Raw genomic sequence first — 19,320 nt, 5'->3', positions numbered from 1 at the left:
GGGGTGCCGTTTGTAAAGTTACACAGTAAAAAAATAATAACAGCAATAATTTGCCTTATTCGGCCTGTTACAGAGGGGAAAAAAAAGGTGCTCACTTTTCAAAGGCATATTTTCACCATGTTATGCGTACATTTATGTCAGAGTACCAAATTAAATATTCAGCTAACTAAAATAAATAAATAAATTTACAAACTAAATATTTAGCTTTCAAATTAAATATTTAGTTAGGAAGCTAAATATTTAGCTCCCAACTAAATGTTGAAGTCCGAGATAAATATTTAGTCTGAAAGCTACATATCCACTTTCCAAACTAAATATTTAGCTCTTAGGTGAGTATTTATTTTGCTAACTAAATATCTAGCAAGCAAGTTAAATAAATATTTAGGTCCATGCTAAATATTTAGCAAATAAGCAAATTGGCTTGTTGATAAGCGAAAGTGTAATACCAAAATAAAAGCTGGGTTTTGACAGATAAACTCCGCCACTGCCAGGACTGAATCGTTGCTCAAGTAACATATTTTTTTCAGCGATTCTTTATCTCTCGACATGTCCAACTTGTTAGATGAAATCTGTGTTACATCTCCTTCCACTTCACAATCATGCTCTACTTCAGAGGTTCCCAAACTGTGGAGCGCCCCCTTTGGGAGGACGCCGTAACATTGCAGGGGGGGGGCGGAAGCTGTCTAGATGGATAAAAAAAACCCCCAAAAAACATGAATGTATGCGCTTGGTTTTTACCCTAAAATGGCCAACTCTCTGTTATTCCTATGTCAAATTGATAGAATAGGGGCTTCCACACTTCCCATATCTGTGTCCTCTGTAACTTTTATCAGCAGTTAAAACTGTTTAACGTGTGGTAACCGGATTTTCCGAGCCGCCTTTAAACGCAACATGAGCGCTAGACACTCGCGCTGGGTTTACACCTGTGCGGCAGTGAAGGAGACCTGCTGCTGCTGTGCGGAGCTACGCAGGTGTGTTGGAATCATGCTGGCAGCAAACCAGCAAAACGCAAAGAACTTTTCACAGTTTTTCCCCAAACTAACCGACTGAGTTGAGTAAAGCTGTTGGATGCAGGTAATGCTAGCTAAAAGATGACTAGCTAATATCAATACAGCACCTTAAGCTTGACAAGTAGCCTGTAGGCTACCGATGTTGTTGTCTATGTCCAGCTACGTACATTCATTTTGCCCCCAAAAAAGTCGATTTCCCCCCACCCTGCTCATTCTTAGAGACAGGGAGTCTCTAAGAATCCACCCCCCCCTCCCCCGCATCTCACAAACGTCGTTCAACCAGACAGCTATTTGTAAGCCAAAGGGGGGGCCCAGAAAATGTTTGGAAACCACTGGGGGGGGGGGGGTTCAGGAGAAAAAGTTTGGGAACCACTGCTCTACTTTGAAACAAAACACGTAGCAGGTGCAAAACGGTCAAAAGAAACAGGATGTAAGGTTTCAGGCGATTTACCCATAGGTGTTCCTACTCCATACGCTTTGGAGTCTATGAGGCCTCCGATCTGTGTGAGGTTGCAGTTGCGTTGGGTGACAAACTCAATAGTGGTGGACTCCATAAGGAAAGCATAATCAGAGGTCAAAACGCGTTGGATGCCCTCCTCCACACTCTTCACCATCACAGACTGCCTCCTGCTGTTCATGAACTCCCACATCTTATCATACGTAGAGATCTTTGTCTTCTGCAAAAAAAAAAAAAAAAGAAAAGAGGAGAACACGTCACAATCTGATCTCTTCATGTGTTTTAAGACGGATGAGAAACATTATTCTATCCAAGTATTTTTAGTGAAAAACAACAGAAGTTTTTCCATTAACTCTTTGATTAGACAAATCACATAGCATTTTTGATGTCCTGTATTTAAAAGTTAGAAAATAAGTATGATTGGTAAAAAATAATTGTCGCCTTGTTTAATATTATGTGTGGCCATATCACACATCCAGGAAATATTCAGGCTTTTATTTTTGATTGATGCCAATTATCTCCATATGGTGCTGTGCTAATTAAACGCTGAGCTGCTTATAAGACTGAATATCAATGGAACATGTTAGTTGACAATCAGATGCAATTAATTACCATATTATTGAAAAGTTTATTTCTTGAGCAACTTAACTATAAGTAAAACGCATCATAGATTACATATGTGGATCCTTTATGTTTCAAGACCTTTATTTCTCTAATTTTTTTCATGATTTTCTGCATACAGGTAATGAAAACATGACTTAAGCATAATGTGTTGCTGCACTGCATTTACTGTGAGAGCTGAAACAAGAATATGGGAATGACATCACACCATTATAGAAAACTACAGAAAACTAAAATGGCCGACTTTCATGACAGCTACAAAGCAAAGCTTTCATGAATGACACATTCTGTTGGTGCTGAGCAACCAACAAAGTTTGGCTTCATTTAATAAGTGCAAAGGTTAGAAAAGATAAACAAACCCAAAAACTGGTGAAAGAGGCAAAAGCACCATGACCTTTCAACCCTGTATTGACTAAAACAGTGACGCCACGATACCGCTGAAGTAACGAAACCCTACCTTGAAGAATGTCATGGTGGCACCATCCTCCACCAGTCCGTACAAGATTTTCGTTTGCTTAGCCAGGTCGTCGGCGGAGTCTATCGGCGACTCCATTCGCTCCACAGTGAGGAACGCAGCTAAGTTGGCTGTGTATGACGAAATGATGATGAGGGTAAAAAACCACCAGATGCCTCCGACTATTCGAGTTGACAGGGCCTTGGGCATGAGCTCTGAGCCTGAGGTGAGGGGAAGTGGCAGGAATGAGTATCATGCTTCAAAACATGTTTGTCTCATTTACGGTACTAATCTTCTCATCTTCATGTAAAAAAAAAAAAAAAAAAAAAAAAGAAAAAAAAAAAACACCACACGACTGTATCAATTAAACTTGCTTTGAGAACTCAGTTTTTTTTTGTTTTGTTTTTTAGCTCGAGTACATCTGCAACTGGTTTCAACAGCGCATATCACTCAAGGGACCTCTGAACACCAGACGATTTCAAACACTTCAAACAAGCAAAATGATCTAGAAGCGAATCCTTTAATTAATTCAAGAGAAAGCAGAGAGTACTGTCTAATACGTCTGCTGGGAGGAGAGTGTTTGCATAAATCAACGATTTCAAATCAAACACAGTCGGTATCGATTGTTCGGAACAGTGTAGAGAGGCGAGAGCCAGAGAGTCATGCACCCAAGGTAACCTCACATCCTGACTCCACACCCCGCTGAGCTCAAGGTGCTGAGAGGCCATTGGCAAGAGAAGAGGAGGCTGGATATTGGCAGTTGTGTAATCACAGGCTTGTAATCTCCAAAGTATTAAGGTTAGTGCTGCCGTCACATAAACGGTGTGTTTTAAGTTTTCCTCCGAGCTGGGCCAAAACACACACCATAAATTATTCAATAAAACTTTAGAGATAAGAGAAAAAAAAAAAAAAACTTGCAGCAATTGAACTACGCTCCAGGATTTCAAGGATTGGTGGAAAGAGCAGATGGAAACTGTAACGTCGGAGACTTTGTAAATTAATTGAGTGTAAAATAGAGACATAAAAACAAAAGCTTTTAAGAACGTGTGAAATGTGCTCTAATGTTTCTCTGATGTGACATGAAAGATTTATTTTTTCTTTTCTTTTTTTGTTTTGCTCTGAAAATCAAGTGGCAGAAAATATATTTTCAAGTGATTCAGGCCTTCGGTTGTTTTGCTAATTTGATTCTGAATGACGGCATCTAATTTTGGAGTTTACTTTATGGAGAGCGGACATTAAATTTGATGGCGTCGTCATTCTACATCTGTTACCTTTCGTGATTTAATGTAAAAGAAAACATTACCTGCCACCTAAGCACAATGTCAAAAGTTTTTCATAGCTCTAGTGCAAGGTCCCAATATTGAGTTTATAGAGCTCAGTATATTTCTTTCTGTTTTTTTTCCACCAATGTTCTGTTGTTTGTTCAGATGCCGCAAAAAATCCAGCATTGGAAATTATTTGGACATAAAAAAAAAGTTATGGTAGAATGTGTGCAACATATTGAACAGTCTTAAAGTTTGGCATGAAGAAAAAAAACCTGAAGTATGCTGCATTTTTCAATAGTTTACATCAGGTAGACAACATCATTTTGCACAAAAGGAACCCCTTTACTCTAATATCCCAAAATTAAATCCAGTCCCAGCAGCCTTGAGTGGTCACTTAATTACATCTCTTTATGATTTCACCTCTGCATTTAATACAGCAGTCATGTAAAGGTTTAAGAGGCTTGTTGTAGGACATTAGAGAACAAATGCACCAGCTATGAGGGGATAGCTGGACAGAGATGCACTGCGCTAACAGCAGTTACAACATGAGAACTGTAAATGTTTAGAGCATGGCAAAATTACAAATCTAACTAAACCTAAACTAACACGCCAAGTTAAGTACCCATTAGGCTCATAACAGCTCTGGGGGTGGAATAATTTGTTGACATGACAACTATAAGTAATATCCTCTCCAAATCTGACCTTTATGAAGGAATGGAAACAAATAAGGATTTAAGTTCCAAAAGCAGTTTGCCGGGAAAATATCAAATATGTGGAATAAATTCCTCTGATTAGATGAGACACAAGTGACTTTTTCATCACTTGAGTTGGGAAAACTTAAACTCCTGTCCTGGAAGTAAATACGTTAAGACTGCCAAAGATCGAAATTCTATAAAGAATCTGCATCAACAATTAAAAGCTAACTGCGCTCAGCAGTTAGCTTTTAATGAGCCAAGCTCAGTTAGGATGAGCTTGAGCTATTTTGCAAAGAATAGGTAAAAAATATTGGTCTCCAAATGTGCAAGGTTTGATCAGTCAAAGGTGGTTGTCTACAAATTATTGGCTTGTTCATTGAATACATGCTTGAAACTTTTATTTGTTGACATAAAACGTGAAAAACATTTTTATGTTTTTCCACATTTACGCCCCACAATTATCTACAATTTTGTGCAGATTGTAAAATAGCAAACGTTTATTGATAGTAACCCCTTTACTCTAACACCCTCTAATTTTACTATAATTTTGCCATAAAATATACATTTTGTGACAAAAATGTATATTATATTATTTCAAAACATAGTTCGTGTCTGTGTTTACAAAAAAAGCTGCCAAGCATCCTTTGACGTCTCTTTCTTTTGCGAGTGGCCTTTCAAAGCGTCCAGCCCTCAAGGACAGCGGGGCGCAGAGAGCTCCAGTTCCCCAGAGCAACTGTTGCCACAGGCTGAGGCAAATACCTTGCTGCATGAGAGCCCCGACTCCGAACCAGAAACTATTGAGCAGTGTGAAATTGTTTTCCACTACATCGGAGTCTGGGTTGCATGGATGGGGGTTGTACCACTCATACGGGCTAAACCTACAGGAGAAAGAGCAGAGAGACATACCAGTCAGTAATAAAGAGCACAGCACAGATGATGCAAATCAATGAGAAAATAATACTTTGAAGCAGCAGGAATAAAAGAATTGCAAATGTTTATTTATTTATTTTTTGGCCTTAGAAAGCAGCGTTCCTGCACAAAGGAAGGAAAATAATTCTTGTTTTCATTGAAATCAACAGATCGGCATAATTAAATGCCGTCGGATTCTTGTGCAGCAGATCAATATGCTGAAATAACACTGTCACTGATGATAATGTCCCAGCGCATGATGGTATTGGCCATCATCACCGTTAACCTTACTCCGGAGGATTTAAGTGTTTCCTCAGCAGCTGCAGTCACCATTTGTCTGCAGATACAATGTGTTCCTCTCTTTCTTTCTTCCTCTCACAACAGAGATCTCATGTGTTCTTCCAAGCAGCTTGTTCTTGTTCTCTCAGCCACCCCCCCGCCCCCGTACCCCCAACCCTCGATGCTCTCATTCCCTTTTCATTCTAACAACCAACTTGTTTTTTTTTTCCCTCTCTTTACCCCCCAGGGCTTTGCTTCCCCTATGAACCTCCCCCTTTTACCCCCATTCATCTGCTGCCTGTCTTGGCAGATTGTTGGTGTCTCCGGGTCACTTGTGGACATTTCCCATTTATTATCCTAACCAAAAGTGGCATGGCATTAGCACAAGGTGATTGGGTTAGTGTTAAGCATGGGGAACTGATTGAGTTTGTGCTGAAGTGGTTGATAGAGAGAACATTGCTTATGCAGAGTCAAGGGGTCCGTCAGGTAATGCTGTTGAGGAGCTTTTTCTGCAACTTAGTGCATGCTAATAAGCCTGTGGCCACGTCTTAAAGGCTTAGACTGTTTAGAAAAGTGATGCCAATTTGTCAGCTGTGGCTTTTAGAGATGCAGAAGGAAAGACACATTGCTTGGATTGTTTGGACGGCTTGTCTGGGCGAAGACACTTAATGACAGAAGGCCATATCAAGCAGCTTAACTCAAAACTGGCTTGTACGAAATCTTGCATATATAAAAGGGTGACAGAATAAGGTAAAGATAGGGGCGGTGATATGGATTCTCTCTCTATGTATGTACATATAAAGTGCAAGAAGTATTTTGCATTTTGTTGTGAAATTACAGACTTTGCGACAGATGTGTGTGACCGGCCAACATAAAACAAAACATAATTATAAAGTGGAAGGGGAACGTAATGTTTTTTGCATTGGGTGATTTCTGCAAGGATGATGTGAACACTCCACATCATCCTTGGACACGCTAGCCTCTCGGTGAACAACGGCGTTTTTCTGTGGGAATACTTTTCTTTCATCAGAGAAAACTAAGCTGTTCTGTGTTGATGGGAATAGTGATGGAGCACAATTCAGGGTAATCTCGGAAAAAAAAAAAACTGTAAGAGGCTGAAAAAGACTTGAGACTGGGGAGGAAATTCATCATCCAGAAGGAAAGCGACTCTGAAGTCAGCCAGAGATTCTATAAAGCAGTAAAATCAAAGCATATTCATATGACCTAGAGAATGACCCAGTCAACTTCAAGATCAAAATCAAGGATCTTTGGCTCGACTTGAATATCAATGTTTGCAGATGTCCTCCACTCAGTTTGACAAAGTTTAAGCTATTTTGCAAAGAAGAATGCACTGAATTTCAGTCTGTAGATGTGCAAACATGAAGTCGTAATTGAAGTAAACAGTGGCTGACAAAGGAAGGCTCAATACTTATGCCTTATGTGTCAAACCTTCCAGGTTTTTACTCACAAAACTTTTTGAAAAAACGTGTACAATTTTCCTTTCGCTTCCTCGTTGTGCGTTACTCTCTATTGATTTATTTTTTAAAAAAAAACCCGAATCCCTACAAAACACACAGGACTTTATAAACGTGGCGAAACGTGAAAAGGATCAATGGGTATGGATATGTTTTGTTTTTTTTAAAACGGCGCATAAAGGCCGCAGTGCTTGTGCATTAGTTTGATATTTAAGGAAAGCAGTGTGTAACACTTCCTCAGGTGAATCAAAATGTCAATGCAGGACGTGACCGGACTGTGTCAGCAAGAACAGTCTGTCCACAATTACAAAGTGAGGGATATTATGGAGGGGTTGCAGTGCATAAACCTCTCATTACACAGATGAGTGCACATTTAAGACTTCAGTGGTGCAAAAAAACACAGGTGATGGTCTGCAGAGATGTGGAGGGAAGAAAAAGTGATTATTCCCGGTGAGTCATCTTTCACTGGGAGGAGGGAAAGGGGACTGGAATGCTTGATGCTTTGAGAGCATAATGCTGGCATGGTTTGCTTTTACTTGTCCCTTTAGAGGAAAGTACCCCCACAAATCAATAATGTTTATGTAACCTGGTGAAATTTTTCAGTCTTATTGGATTTCCATTTTTCTAAACCTTTTGGGGGGGTTTTTTTTGCTCTCAAAGACTTTATTCATGCAAAAATGTCGCTGCAGGCTGTTTGTTGCATTGTGTGTCTGACAAACAAATCCCGAATCTGGAAATCAGTGATGAAACAAAGCGAAAGGCTATTGCGTGAAAACTGTGGATGCAAATGCAGACATGTCATTTGATGTCACTTTCATCTTTTCTTTAATCATGCTTGGCTTATTAGCTATCCGATTTTAGATGCATTTAGAATGCAGCAACATTTCTGAGATGTTGCCCTTCCTTGGCAGCTTTTTGCATTTCTGTCCCCTTGAGAATCATTTGTGTGGACATGGCGGTGATGACACACTATAATTCTTCCTGTCAACACCATCAGGATGCCTGATTTACTGGAATGTCAATGAGCTCCGTCTCCTTGGAACCACAAGCAACGGTAATGACACAATGGCCTTGTGCAGCTAAGTGGGTTTCAATTTGTTTGCCTGCACATGCTGTTTTCCTCCTCTTTCTCCTTCTTGCGTTCACTGACTCATTCCTGTTGCTGCGAGAACCTTTACAGCCGCGCAGGTTCCGCAGAAGCGCCTGCGCATTCGCGTGGACGCCGTCGCCACATCCATCTCGCGGTCAAACAGTTATGTGGCTCTTCACAGTTATTACTTATAATGTGAAGCTGCAGCCCGAGGCAGACCGAGGGCGACGTAAGATGTATGCGGACGGCAAGGTTGCGGGGTGCAGATCTATAAAATGCACACTTGATTGGATTGTGTTTGTGTCTGTCGGTGTCTACATGTGTATTCTGAACGTGCGACGGCGGCTCTGTACGACCTTTGCCTGTGGCTGGCCTGTATTCCTGCAGAGCAACATCGTGCACACCAATCAGGAGGCGGGGGGTCGGAGGGGTGTGGAGTGGATGTGTTACAGGCAGACGTAAGGTCACCTCCTCAGAATCAGCTCATGGGACATGTCGAATTGCAAGCTGAATCTTAAGAGAATTGCTCCCCCGTCTTATTTTTTCCCCCCTTTCTTTTCACCTGTCCCAACTATATTAGCACAAAACACGCTCCCTCCGTTACCTTCCTGTTGGATTCAATTTCTCGCACCGGGCTTATAGATTTGTTGTCTTTCCCACCTCGTGCCAAGTGTAAATGTTGCCTTGGTGGGGGTCTTAGAAACCGCAGGCACCTGAAGCTTGCGTCCAAAAAGCGCTTAAAAAAAAAAAAAGCTGCAAAAAAAAAAAAAAAACACAATAAGTCGCGCAAACGTGTAATAAAGCGTTTTCAGTCATCCATTCTTCAGGAAGGTGAGGTCATGTTTTGTGTTGCCAATTTTGTGATCTGAGGGAACGTTATTTATTTTGTAAGTAAATAATAGTGCCGATCAATTCAGCCGCAAACAGAGCTGGAAGAAACCACTGAGCGAAATGTGTTTTTTTCCCCCTTTTCTTCTTCTTTTTTTTTTTTTTATTCTTGAGCTTTGAAATGAGATAGCTTACTTAGTCAAGAAAAAATGTGTGAGTAAATTGAGTCAAAGACACAAATCCCCAGTGAGATTGAGGTGTTTAGTGTTTTATTGTGCAAAACTGGGACTTCATAAGCTCACTCCACTCACTCTATTTGCAGGGGATTAAAGAAAATAATATACCCTGCTTTTGGGGGGATTGTTTAATCAATCTGGCGCCTGTGCAATCAATACCACAATTATGAGAAAACCAACTCAGCGAACTGTAGAGAACACTGTATTTCAGATCTGACTGCATATTTATAGGCCGGTGGAAATAACCAGGTGCATTTTTGCATGACTGATGTGGTATGTGATGAACATAACCCATAGCATAAGCAGAGAAAAAGAAGGTGGTAGTTTCATGGAACCACAGAGAGCTTGTTTTATTTGAACCAGAATACATTTTTACAGTAATTTTATGGTAATTACTTACCCTGACCAACTGCAGAAACAAATGCTCGTAATTTGCATATTCTGAACTAACTTAAGTGACAGTTGCTGCTTTCCTCTAGTGTGATCATTTTGCCGGTAACATTCACTGAGATATGCATTAAACCCAAACCTCTCAGGATGAAAAGGAGAAGAGCCCTAGGGTTAACACACATCACACTGCATCAGCTATGCATCAGGAATTTAAGTGTGAGAGGTTCATCAAGATAGAGTAAAGAACCGTCCTCCACACATTTCTTGCCCTTGATCAGGAGATATGGCATCTGCATTCACAGTAGCAGCGTTTGTGGAAAGGCACCTTGGACGACATGAGCTCCATTCACAGACCACACTAGTGTAGGTCTTGGTGTATTTAAGGCAAATAAATTGTCCTCAAATATATTTTATCGTAACTACAGATAAAAAGAAAGGGCATTTTCTTGTTCCAGGACAAAGTAACACCTGTATGTCAGGATAAAAGCCAGACAGGTTGACGGGGAGAAAATTGGTAGGAGGGATAAAATCGGAGGGATTGACATGTTACCTGGCTATGACAAACAGCACACAACTGACACCCAAGCAAGCCAGCAGAATATACATCCAGATATCCGGTGAGAGCGGGTTGAGGAAAGAGAAGACCCCCGGATTGGTGCCGTTGGGCTTGCGGTATAGGATACTTATCCCCAGAGTCATGAAGGGCTTTGAGAAGTCAATGACCTTCTCCCTGACGTAGGTGATGGCCAGAGGAGCAACAGCAAGGTCTGCTTTCTGCAAACAGAAAGTAGAGTTAGCTTCTTTGGGGGGAGGGAGGGAGGAAATACATGACACATAATAGATATAGACAGAAAAACAATGGAACAATCAATCTAATGACCAACTGAATAACTGCCCAATTGATCAACCAACCAAGAAACCATTAGACCGGCCAATCAACAGGCAAGGAAAGAAATCAACAGTGCAATCAGTCAACTGAATGGACAAGCTGGCACCAGAACAATCAACCAGCCAAACAAACAAACAGACCAAAATTTAGGTAATTCATCAAACAACTATAAACGACTCTCCAAGCAGCCAGCCAACTAACAAATAACCAAATAAATAATAAATGAATATTATTAATATCATTACGTAAATGATGACTGATTTCCATCAGTTAGACCTTTCAAATTACAATGAAGAAGAAAATAACCAATGAAGGAAAAAAAACAAAAAAAGAAACTGGCATTGATAGTGCTTCAGCTAAACAGAGATTTTCTGGAAATTACAGGTATTACGTCTAATCCTTCTTATGTTGCGCCAAAGGTGAGTCACAGAGGCAACAGTCTTTGCTGTAGATTAATGTGTGACAAATTAACCTTGTGTCCCCTCTGAACATAACATTAGACCCTTGGGCTCCTGCTTAGCACTTGTGCCTGAGTATTTTTACATAATCCTTCCTAGAATTATTTAATTTTGTGCAGCAGCGGTGTGTACCCCCATTTAGTTTTGAGTTCTTACTCAAGACGTTCTTTGATGTTGTGGTTGGCACTGATTTCTTCTCCTCATGGCTATTATTGCTCAGATAATAAAAAAGAACACCAGCTTGTGTTTTGTACAAGCATTGCGGGGTATTTTTATAATCTACTCAAATTATTCTAATAGTTTATGCCGACAGTAGGCGGGCACTTAGTTTCCATGGCACTCTGATCACGTGTGGCTATCGTTAAGGTGTAAAAAAATATATTCCCGCAGGCAGCAATGATGGAAGATGTTTTTTTTAGATATTTTGAATTGAAAGGGTTATTTTCATAAAGCCACAATTTATGCTGTTTGTGTAAAGATTAGCCCTAATAACTTTGTAATTACTACAACTTTAGGGCTTTGTTTGTTCTCAAACAAAGTGGATTTAGACATTTAGGACATCTCATATCGACTTTGTTCATAATTAGCTTGGAGATTTAATAAAATGTACATATTAATACAGTTTACTGATTTAATTTGCTTTAAGATTTTAATTGTTTTAGAACCTCAAAGATTAGATGTAGTCTTTGATTCTGCCTATTGTAAATGATCTGTACATTTAGATCATTATTGTTAAATGATCTAAACTTAACTCTATACTCACTGGCCACATTGTTTTCTTGTTAATACCATTAGCAAATTAATCTATCACAAGGGAGCAACTCTATTTAGGTATCTAGACATGATAAAAATGACCTGATGAACTATAGAGTTTCAGAATGAGGAATCAGGGAAAATTAAGTGACTTTAAATGGGGCATGATTGTTTGTTCTTAGGTTTTCACAAGCTGCTGAATTACTGGGATTTTCACGCACAACCGTCTGTCAGATTTACAGACAATAATCTGAAAAAGATAAATATCCAGCAACAGTTATGCTGTGTTGTCAGTTATGTTGTCAAACATTCCTTTTTTTGATGTGATCTACAGCAGCAGAAGACAACGCTGGGTGCCACTCCCGTCAGCTAACAACCAGAAACTGAGGCTACGAAATGCACACAGGCTGCTGTCTGGTCTGACAAGCCTTGATTTCAGCTGCAACATTCAGATGACGTGACATTACAGTGGTGTATTGGAAAAAAGTTACCTTTTGGCCGCTTAATACTAACTCAATACTTTTAAAGTTCAAAAGTCTACCAGAGTAATAACGCTGACCATGTCCAACCCTGTACGCCCATCTCCTCATGGCTGTTTCCAGCAGGATAACGCGCCATCTCACAAATCTTGAATTGAACAATGACAATGAGTTCCCCCATACTCCAGCGTTCCCCACAGTCACTAAATCTCAATTAAACAGAGCACTTTTGGGATGTGGTGGAACGGAAGAGTTGCATAATGGATGTGCAGCTAGCAAATCTACGGCAACTGTGTGACGCTGTCATGCCGATGAGGGGCGAAATCTCTGAAAAGAGTTTTGGAAACCTTGTCGAATCTACGAAACAAAGCATGAAGGTAGATCTGAAGGGAGAAAAAAAAATGGTCCAAATTGGTATCAGCAAGGTGGACTTAATGAAATGGCTGGTAAGTGTAAATCATGTGTAATAAAACCTGACACTTCAGAACAGCTGATTTTACAACTCTGTGGTTTTGAAAGAGCTAAGGTGACGTGGATTTATTGTTAATTGATTTAGTCATTCATTCACTAAAGCTGTCTGAGATTCTGGGTTTGTATTAGATATTCGCAGCACACAAATAAAAGCAGTAGGACTGAAGTGTAATCTCATTTTGAAGACATACTGTGTTTTCAAATGAGGTTTTTTAGAAAAGATGAGCTCAAGTCTCAGAGACGGGGCAACAACAATACAACTGTGCTTTCAGCAGAAACATGCATGCACATCGCCTCTGTGGATGTCGACTCACGTGGTCCATGAGCTCCCGCACCATGCCGTTCCACTGGCCCGTACCCTCGTCCAGTGATCCATACTTCCCGTCTTCCACTAATCGCACCTCGTAGCGAAACCCGAGGATCCCGGAGAGTTCCCTCAACAGGTCAATACAGTACCCCTCAAAGCGGTCATTCCCATATAGAGGCTTGTCCGATTTCTTGAACATCACATACGGCTCCTCCTGTCAAGAAAACACACACTGGTGTAGAAATCAGTTTTTTTTTTTTTTTTCAGCTGACATATTTCTATACTGTAAGTGTGCAGCGCTTGTGTGTTTTCTCTCGTTTACCAGAATGGTGGATACGCGCAGGGATTTGTTTGCCAGGGAGTCAGTGATGTTGGATGTCTTGCTTTTGTGAGTCTCTGTCATATTTAGACCGCTGGGAGGATCCCACGTTCCAATCTGTTCAAACAGTTTAGTGTCAAGTTCACATCACCTTTTGTGACTTCAAAGCAGCAAGAAGCAACATTTTGTTTTTAGCTAAAGCGTCAGACATCACTCTGCATCAACGGCGCCAATTAAGGACACACCTTTTCCAGCCCTTCCTCCTTCAGGCTGATGACGTCCAGATCAAAATCTGTTCGGAGCCCATTGGTCTTGTTGAACAGAACGCGTCCCGTCAAACCATCCCAGTGAGCCTGGAAAGCAGAAATATGCTGAAGTCTCACAGCTTTTCTCAAGGAAAAAAATACATAAAAAACTCTTTTTTTTCTTCTAAACTTAACATTTTTCTCTACTAATTTCTAATTCCAGCTGGCTCTCCCCTTCATCATATCAAGAAACAATAAAGCAGCAAGAACAGAGACAGGTTTGACAGGTAAGAGTTCATTATGCATGTGGTTCATTGGGCTTGAAGTTTAACATCAAAGCCGTTTGGAGGAACAGACGGGCGTTGAGAGCGACGGGAGAAGCAGGATGAGGTGTGGATGCGGGAGGGAGGGGGGTGGAGGTTGTTGTGGTGGTAGAAGCACCGGCTGCACAACAATGGCTCATTGTGAAAATTACCTGCAATGATACCATCCGCAGAATGAAAGAGCTTTGTAGAACAAAGCAAATGGCTGACCCTGACCAGAGTTAAGGAGACGACAAGGCTTTGATAAAAACACAGGAGGAGATAAGCACAGAGAAAATGCAGGGGTAAAGAGAATGAAACATCCCTAAAATAATTGTTATTGTGAGTAAAGCACTGTTTTCTCTGGATTCCATTTTCGAAAAAGATTGCAGAGGGTGTCAAGGTTGGGAATTGTTGGAGATGTTTACGTCCGTTTGATTATGATGATCACCACGAGGGACAACAAGACAAAATGTTTTCGATAGAAGAAAAAAAAAAAAAAAAAAACGACGGCGAAATTGTTAAGTGAAGAGTAACACAGCACGAAGCAAACGCATGCAACAAAAGAGCGAGCGGGCGAGCTCCAAACTCCAGCCCATCTGAAAGCGATGGCCCGTTTTTACCTCTTTGATAAGGTTTATGAAACGACCTCCAAAGCGCCACGGCTTGTGGCGATTACACTGCAGAGAGCTGACGGTGATTTGCTGCGACTGCTGCACTGCCACCGCCACCACATGCACGGCGTCGTACATCAGAGCTGCGTCCGTCTGCAAACAAGAAGGTAACATTATCAGACGTTTTTACAAGACCTGTTGACACCTCCGTCTGAATGACCTTCCTTCTCCTCGTCTCATCACTTGCGGAGGGAGCATAAGAAACTATTTGAAGTCTTCTGTGCCTCTCTCCACTTGCGGGGAACTTAAATCAGGATTATCACCAGCAGTAAATGCCCCGAACAAATGGCACTGTGTCTTAGCCTGTTAGTAAAAATATCCGACCAGTGTCTGAGGCAATCAGAAACCTCTGCTAGACAGAGTCTTTCAGTGGAAGGCGGGCCTGTCAGTGTAAAGACTAATGGGGCCTGATGGGTGTGCCTATTTTCCACAGAAACCCGCCACCAGTGGAGACAAGACCATTTTTGACAGACTCACTCTGCATGCAGGTACAGAAAATGAAAAATAAAATGGCTGGGATGCACACTGGATTACGTAACTCAATTACACGATACAGGGCATTGTCTTTTATCAAAACATTTCCACAATAAGTCAGGTTATAGCCACAAAATGTACATATCTTTTTGTCATTTCTTGCAATAGAGCAACACACAGTAATACATAACTGAAGAAAAAGGATACCTGCTTTTTGTGTTGTTTATTTTTTACAAATTAAACCATATAAGTTGCATAGTGCTTTGATTTCAGCCAACCTGAATCTTCACTTTGAAGGACTATTTTCAGCTGCACGTCTTCCAGTAATAGCTGTCAGGTTTGCACATCTAAAAGATCATTTTGTCCATCTCGTTCGTGATTGAGGATGTCGGCCCATGTAAGTCTTTTCAAATGACTGTTGAGGTTTCTGTTTTGAACTCATTCTAATAAAAGAACACAGATTGATCTAAACCAGTTTATTTTAACTGTATGTTTGGGGTTGTAGAACAGCTGCAGGCCTCCTGGAGGATTGCTCTGTGTCTAGCCTCATCAATATTCCCATCATATTCCCCAATGCATGATGCAGCCACTAATAAGTCTCACAGTGGGCATTGTGTGCTTGGACTGACTGTATCCACCACATGTTATGACTAACATATAGATTCAAACGTTTACCGTCGGTTTCATCTGACTAGAAAATCCTTTTTTCTCAAGTTTGCTGTGCCGACCTCATGGCTTATGGAACACTTTCTTAAATTCCTTCGTCTTTCAGCAATAGCTTTCGCCTCATCACTTTTTCATAAAAGCCAGATTTGTAGTTTCCTATCAATAGATTCTCCCATCTGAGCAGTGAATCTTTACAGCTCTTCCACGAACCTCTGTAAGAAAACATCTGTATTTATACCGAGAAAAAATTACTTTAGCGGGACTGAATCCAGATGCACTACACAGTTTACAACTTTTTTTTTTTAAATTATTTGTAACACATCTGAACACGTATCACTCCCGTTTCGCTTCACAATCACGCACCATTTTGTTCTGGATCCCACTAGGGCGCACGATGCTTGTGATTGCAACTTGACTTGTCCACCAGAGCCTCCACATAACTCTGGAAATAAGTCATAAGACCTGTAAATTCTCTAGCCTACTCTGACATGCTGGGATTTTCCTTAACTGCTTCAGCAGGCACACACACGAGTTCCCTGCATGCTATCTGTCCACTCAGTTTGAGACACTCCACATTTACTCTAGTCAGGTCAGCTCAGGTCCTTTTTACATGGTCCCACGCAGGCTGAGATACACTGCGCTGATCATATTTGACAATTCCTTGATGACTAACTTTGCAAGGTGATATGAAAAATTCCTCCGAGGACTACAACTATTCGGTATTTGTCGTTCCTGTCAGAGATGGTGAGCAGGGTTGCAGCTCATCTCATGTCGGTTCCCTGCAGGATCTATTTTTACATGGAGCAGGAAAGGGATATATGAAGGCTTCCAGCAGGGCAAAATTATACTCTATACGGCTTTTTCAAGCCTTATTAATGGTTACAGGGTAATTACAGAAATCAGTCTTGCACTGAACAGCTTGAGACAATGATAATTTGATTACATTCGAGCATAGAAAAAAAAAGGTGGATTTTTTTTTTTTTTCCCCTCTCTGCTTTTAGAGGTGGTAGCTGCTGATGTAAAAGGCAGTAAATAATGTTATAAATCTCTGAACTGCTCAATCCACTGCTTTTTAGGGGAAGAGAGGGGCTAATGTCTGCTTCCTCCTTGTATCGACGAGCAGTGTGTCAATGTGGCGATCATGACAAAAGCTGATTACGAAAACGGTCTGTAATTTCAATGCTCTATTTATTGGATGAAGGGGAGCTTAGCACGCAGTCTCCAAATAATATTTTCTCAACTAATAGGGAAGTTTGTTATGGAGTTATCTTTCAATTACCGAGTTATTTAAAGTCAAGTTGGTGGATTAAATTCTGTGCAATGTGTGTGTGTGTGTGTGTGTGTGTGTGTGTGTGTGAGTGTCCCACAGCTAAAAGTCTGTAAAGATAAAGACAGTAATATTCTCATGCTATTAGAAAAGTATGCTTCCCTGTCAGTCTATTTATTTTACAGATTTAATTAATATAATTAATTCTTTTGCCCCGTCTCTTATGCTTTTGTTAGCCACAATCTTGATTTTCTTCTTTCAGCAATAATCAGTTTAATTTCTCTTTCGTCTGCCGTCAACTGTATGCCCTGAATTTTCAGTTAATCAGCCTGGCTCTAAATTTATTCAGGAGGAGGGGAAAAAAAGCACTTCTGGGAATAAATATCTGACAGCTTGTTTGACAGAAAAACAGATACAGTCTGAAAGTTCAGCCTGGAAGTTTATATTTAGTTTACTTTGATTCTGAAATATGCCTGAGTCTGAAATCCAGCTGGATTGCTTTAAGCGCAGCCTTGATATGTGACAGCAGGCTGACAATTCATTTTATGAAAGCTTGAAAGACCAACTTTAACTTCTTCTGCGCTGCTTTTTTCTTCTCCATGAAGTTCTTTACTCTACTGTGTAAATGAGTCCTCATATAAAAAAAAACCAGGAAAATAAATGACTTTGATTTTTGTCTCTTTTGTGATAAAAATACAACAATCACTTTTGGTGTTCCTATCATAATACTGTATTTATTTATTTATTTTTCACCGACTTAGATGAGACCTTCGCTGTAATTTAATGCTGTTTTTTTTATTCTACAAAAATAGCATAAGAGACAAGATAGGGGGGGGGGGAGGAATTGATACAAATCACTAAATTATAACAGTGAAACCACTATGGCACAGGGTGAATCGTACTGATGTTGTTCAGGTGCTGTTTGCTCAGTACATATACTGTACAGTTCATATACCATCATGTGTAAAAAAATGAAAAGACATCCTATAAAAGTTTGTGTGTTTTTGAAACCTGCATCAATCATAGCATTTCAAAATAGTCTTAAAAAAGAAAGATTTAAATGAGGGCAAGTATTTTAAGTTGCCATGATGGAAACTTTGTTATTCAACATTACTAAAGTATATTTGCATATTTGCCGCGATTAAATACCAGACATTTAGTCTGATGTGCTCTTTGACTGTCTAAGAGCAGCTTTACCTCAAAAGCAGACTGCAAGAGGCAGAAAGAAGTCTAAACGTCAAAATAATAATTTAAGTCTGAAAGAAAACATGCGCTAAGATATTGTATTTAGGCATGATTTATCTCCACTAAAGTTCCTGGTTCACCAATTACTCCAATCTTTTTTGCAATGGGATTTATTTGTTGTAATGTTAATCTATGCTAACAAAATAATAAGATGGTGAAGATCTCGCTCTACTGTAAAGATTTGAACAATAAAATAACATGCTAAAGCAAAAGTACATCGCATGCCTCTGGGTTATTTGGGTCCAAACAATTAAAAGTGCAAATTGAATTCCTGAAATTCTGACAACATTTCACATGTGTGGCAGCCATGCTGGATATTGAACCGTTAACACTAGTAAGTGTCTCCAGGACTTCCAACATCCTGTGTCAAAATTTTGACTTCAGTCGACATTCTATTTGGATTTTTTTTTTTCTGACTTGGAATCTGGAGATTCCAGCCTCACAGAACACATCAAACACACCTTTGGAGAATATTGAGTGTTTCAAACCGCAATAATATATGACGCGGGAGCTTGCCGTACCCTCTGGTTGCTCCCAGCTGCTTCTGCCTGAAACTTTTGTGCACTGATGATTAAAAACAAGCTTCTGAGTGTTCAGCCTTCTGCAGGTTGTCACTGTGGACAGCTTTGGATGGCATCTTCATCTACTCATTTTTTCCACTCGTGCATGGGGGGGGCAGCTAATTTATTCATCATCTGACAGCATGTACCCCCGGGTGACATCAGTACAAATGCATATATCATTACAACCAAAATGTATTACTGGCTTTACTGGATATTTTTAAAGGCAGTATGTTTTCTTGACAGTAGCAGTCTGGTCCCAAAAATCTATTCGGCAGACTGCCAAAAGGATTGATCCCAATCTGTGAGACGAAGCGCGAAACGAATGATGCATAAACACCCCTACTGCATCCAGTGGAGCTAAAGTGTAGTGTCTCTGCTTAAAAGGTCAGAGGTGTTATGAAAGTAAGAATGTAAAGAGACCTACATTATGCTAGAAAGATTATTTAGTGGTCAGACTAATTAATGTAACATTTTTTTCTAACATGATAAAAATGTGCTT

At 40.2% G+C, this 19,320-nt stretch overlaps 1 protein-coding gene across 3 annotated transcripts in view; it reads right to left on the bottom strand.

Moving 5' to 3' along the window:
• LOC103457461 (glutamate receptor ionotropic, kainate 2-like) overlaps nucleotides 1–19,320 on the bottom strand; it is an 85,165-nt gene that overhangs the window by 11,578 nt on the left and 54,267 nt on the right. For all 3 annotated transcript variants that reach the window (XM_008397599.3, XM_008397600.3, XM_081602791.1), the window contains exons 7-14: nucleotides 14,556–14,699; nucleotides 13,631–13,738; nucleotides 13,389–13,502; nucleotides 13,074–13,280; nucleotides 10,260–10,483; nucleotides 5,262–5,380; nucleotides 2,546–2,763; nucleotides 1,462–1,687 (exon numbers count right to left, since the gene is read on the bottom strand). In XM_008397599.3, the coding sequence (XP_008395821.1) occupies nucleotides 1,462–1,687; nucleotides 2,546–2,763; nucleotides 5,262–5,380; nucleotides 10,260–10,483; nucleotides 13,074–13,280; nucleotides 13,389–13,502; nucleotides 13,631–13,738; nucleotides 14,556–14,699 (1,360 nt within the window). The remainder of the gene's footprint in view (nucleotides 1–1,461; nucleotides 1,688–2,545; nucleotides 2,764–5,261; nucleotides 5,381–10,259; nucleotides 10,484–13,073; nucleotides 13,281–13,388; nucleotides 13,503–13,630; nucleotides 13,739–14,555; nucleotides 14,700–19,320) is intronic.

Source organism: Poecilia reticulata, chromosome 21 (genome assembly GCF_904066995.2).
Source record: "Poecilia reticulata chromosome 21, P_reticulata-male-v2, whole genome shotgun sequence".
In the NCBI taxonomy this organism is placed as follows: Eukaryota; Metazoa; Chordata; class Actinopteri; order Cyprinodontiformes; family Poeciliidae; genus Poecilia; species Poecilia reticulata.
The sequence above is the reverse complement of the archived record's forward strand: the minus strand, read 5'-3'. Positions and strand labels throughout refer to the sequence as shown.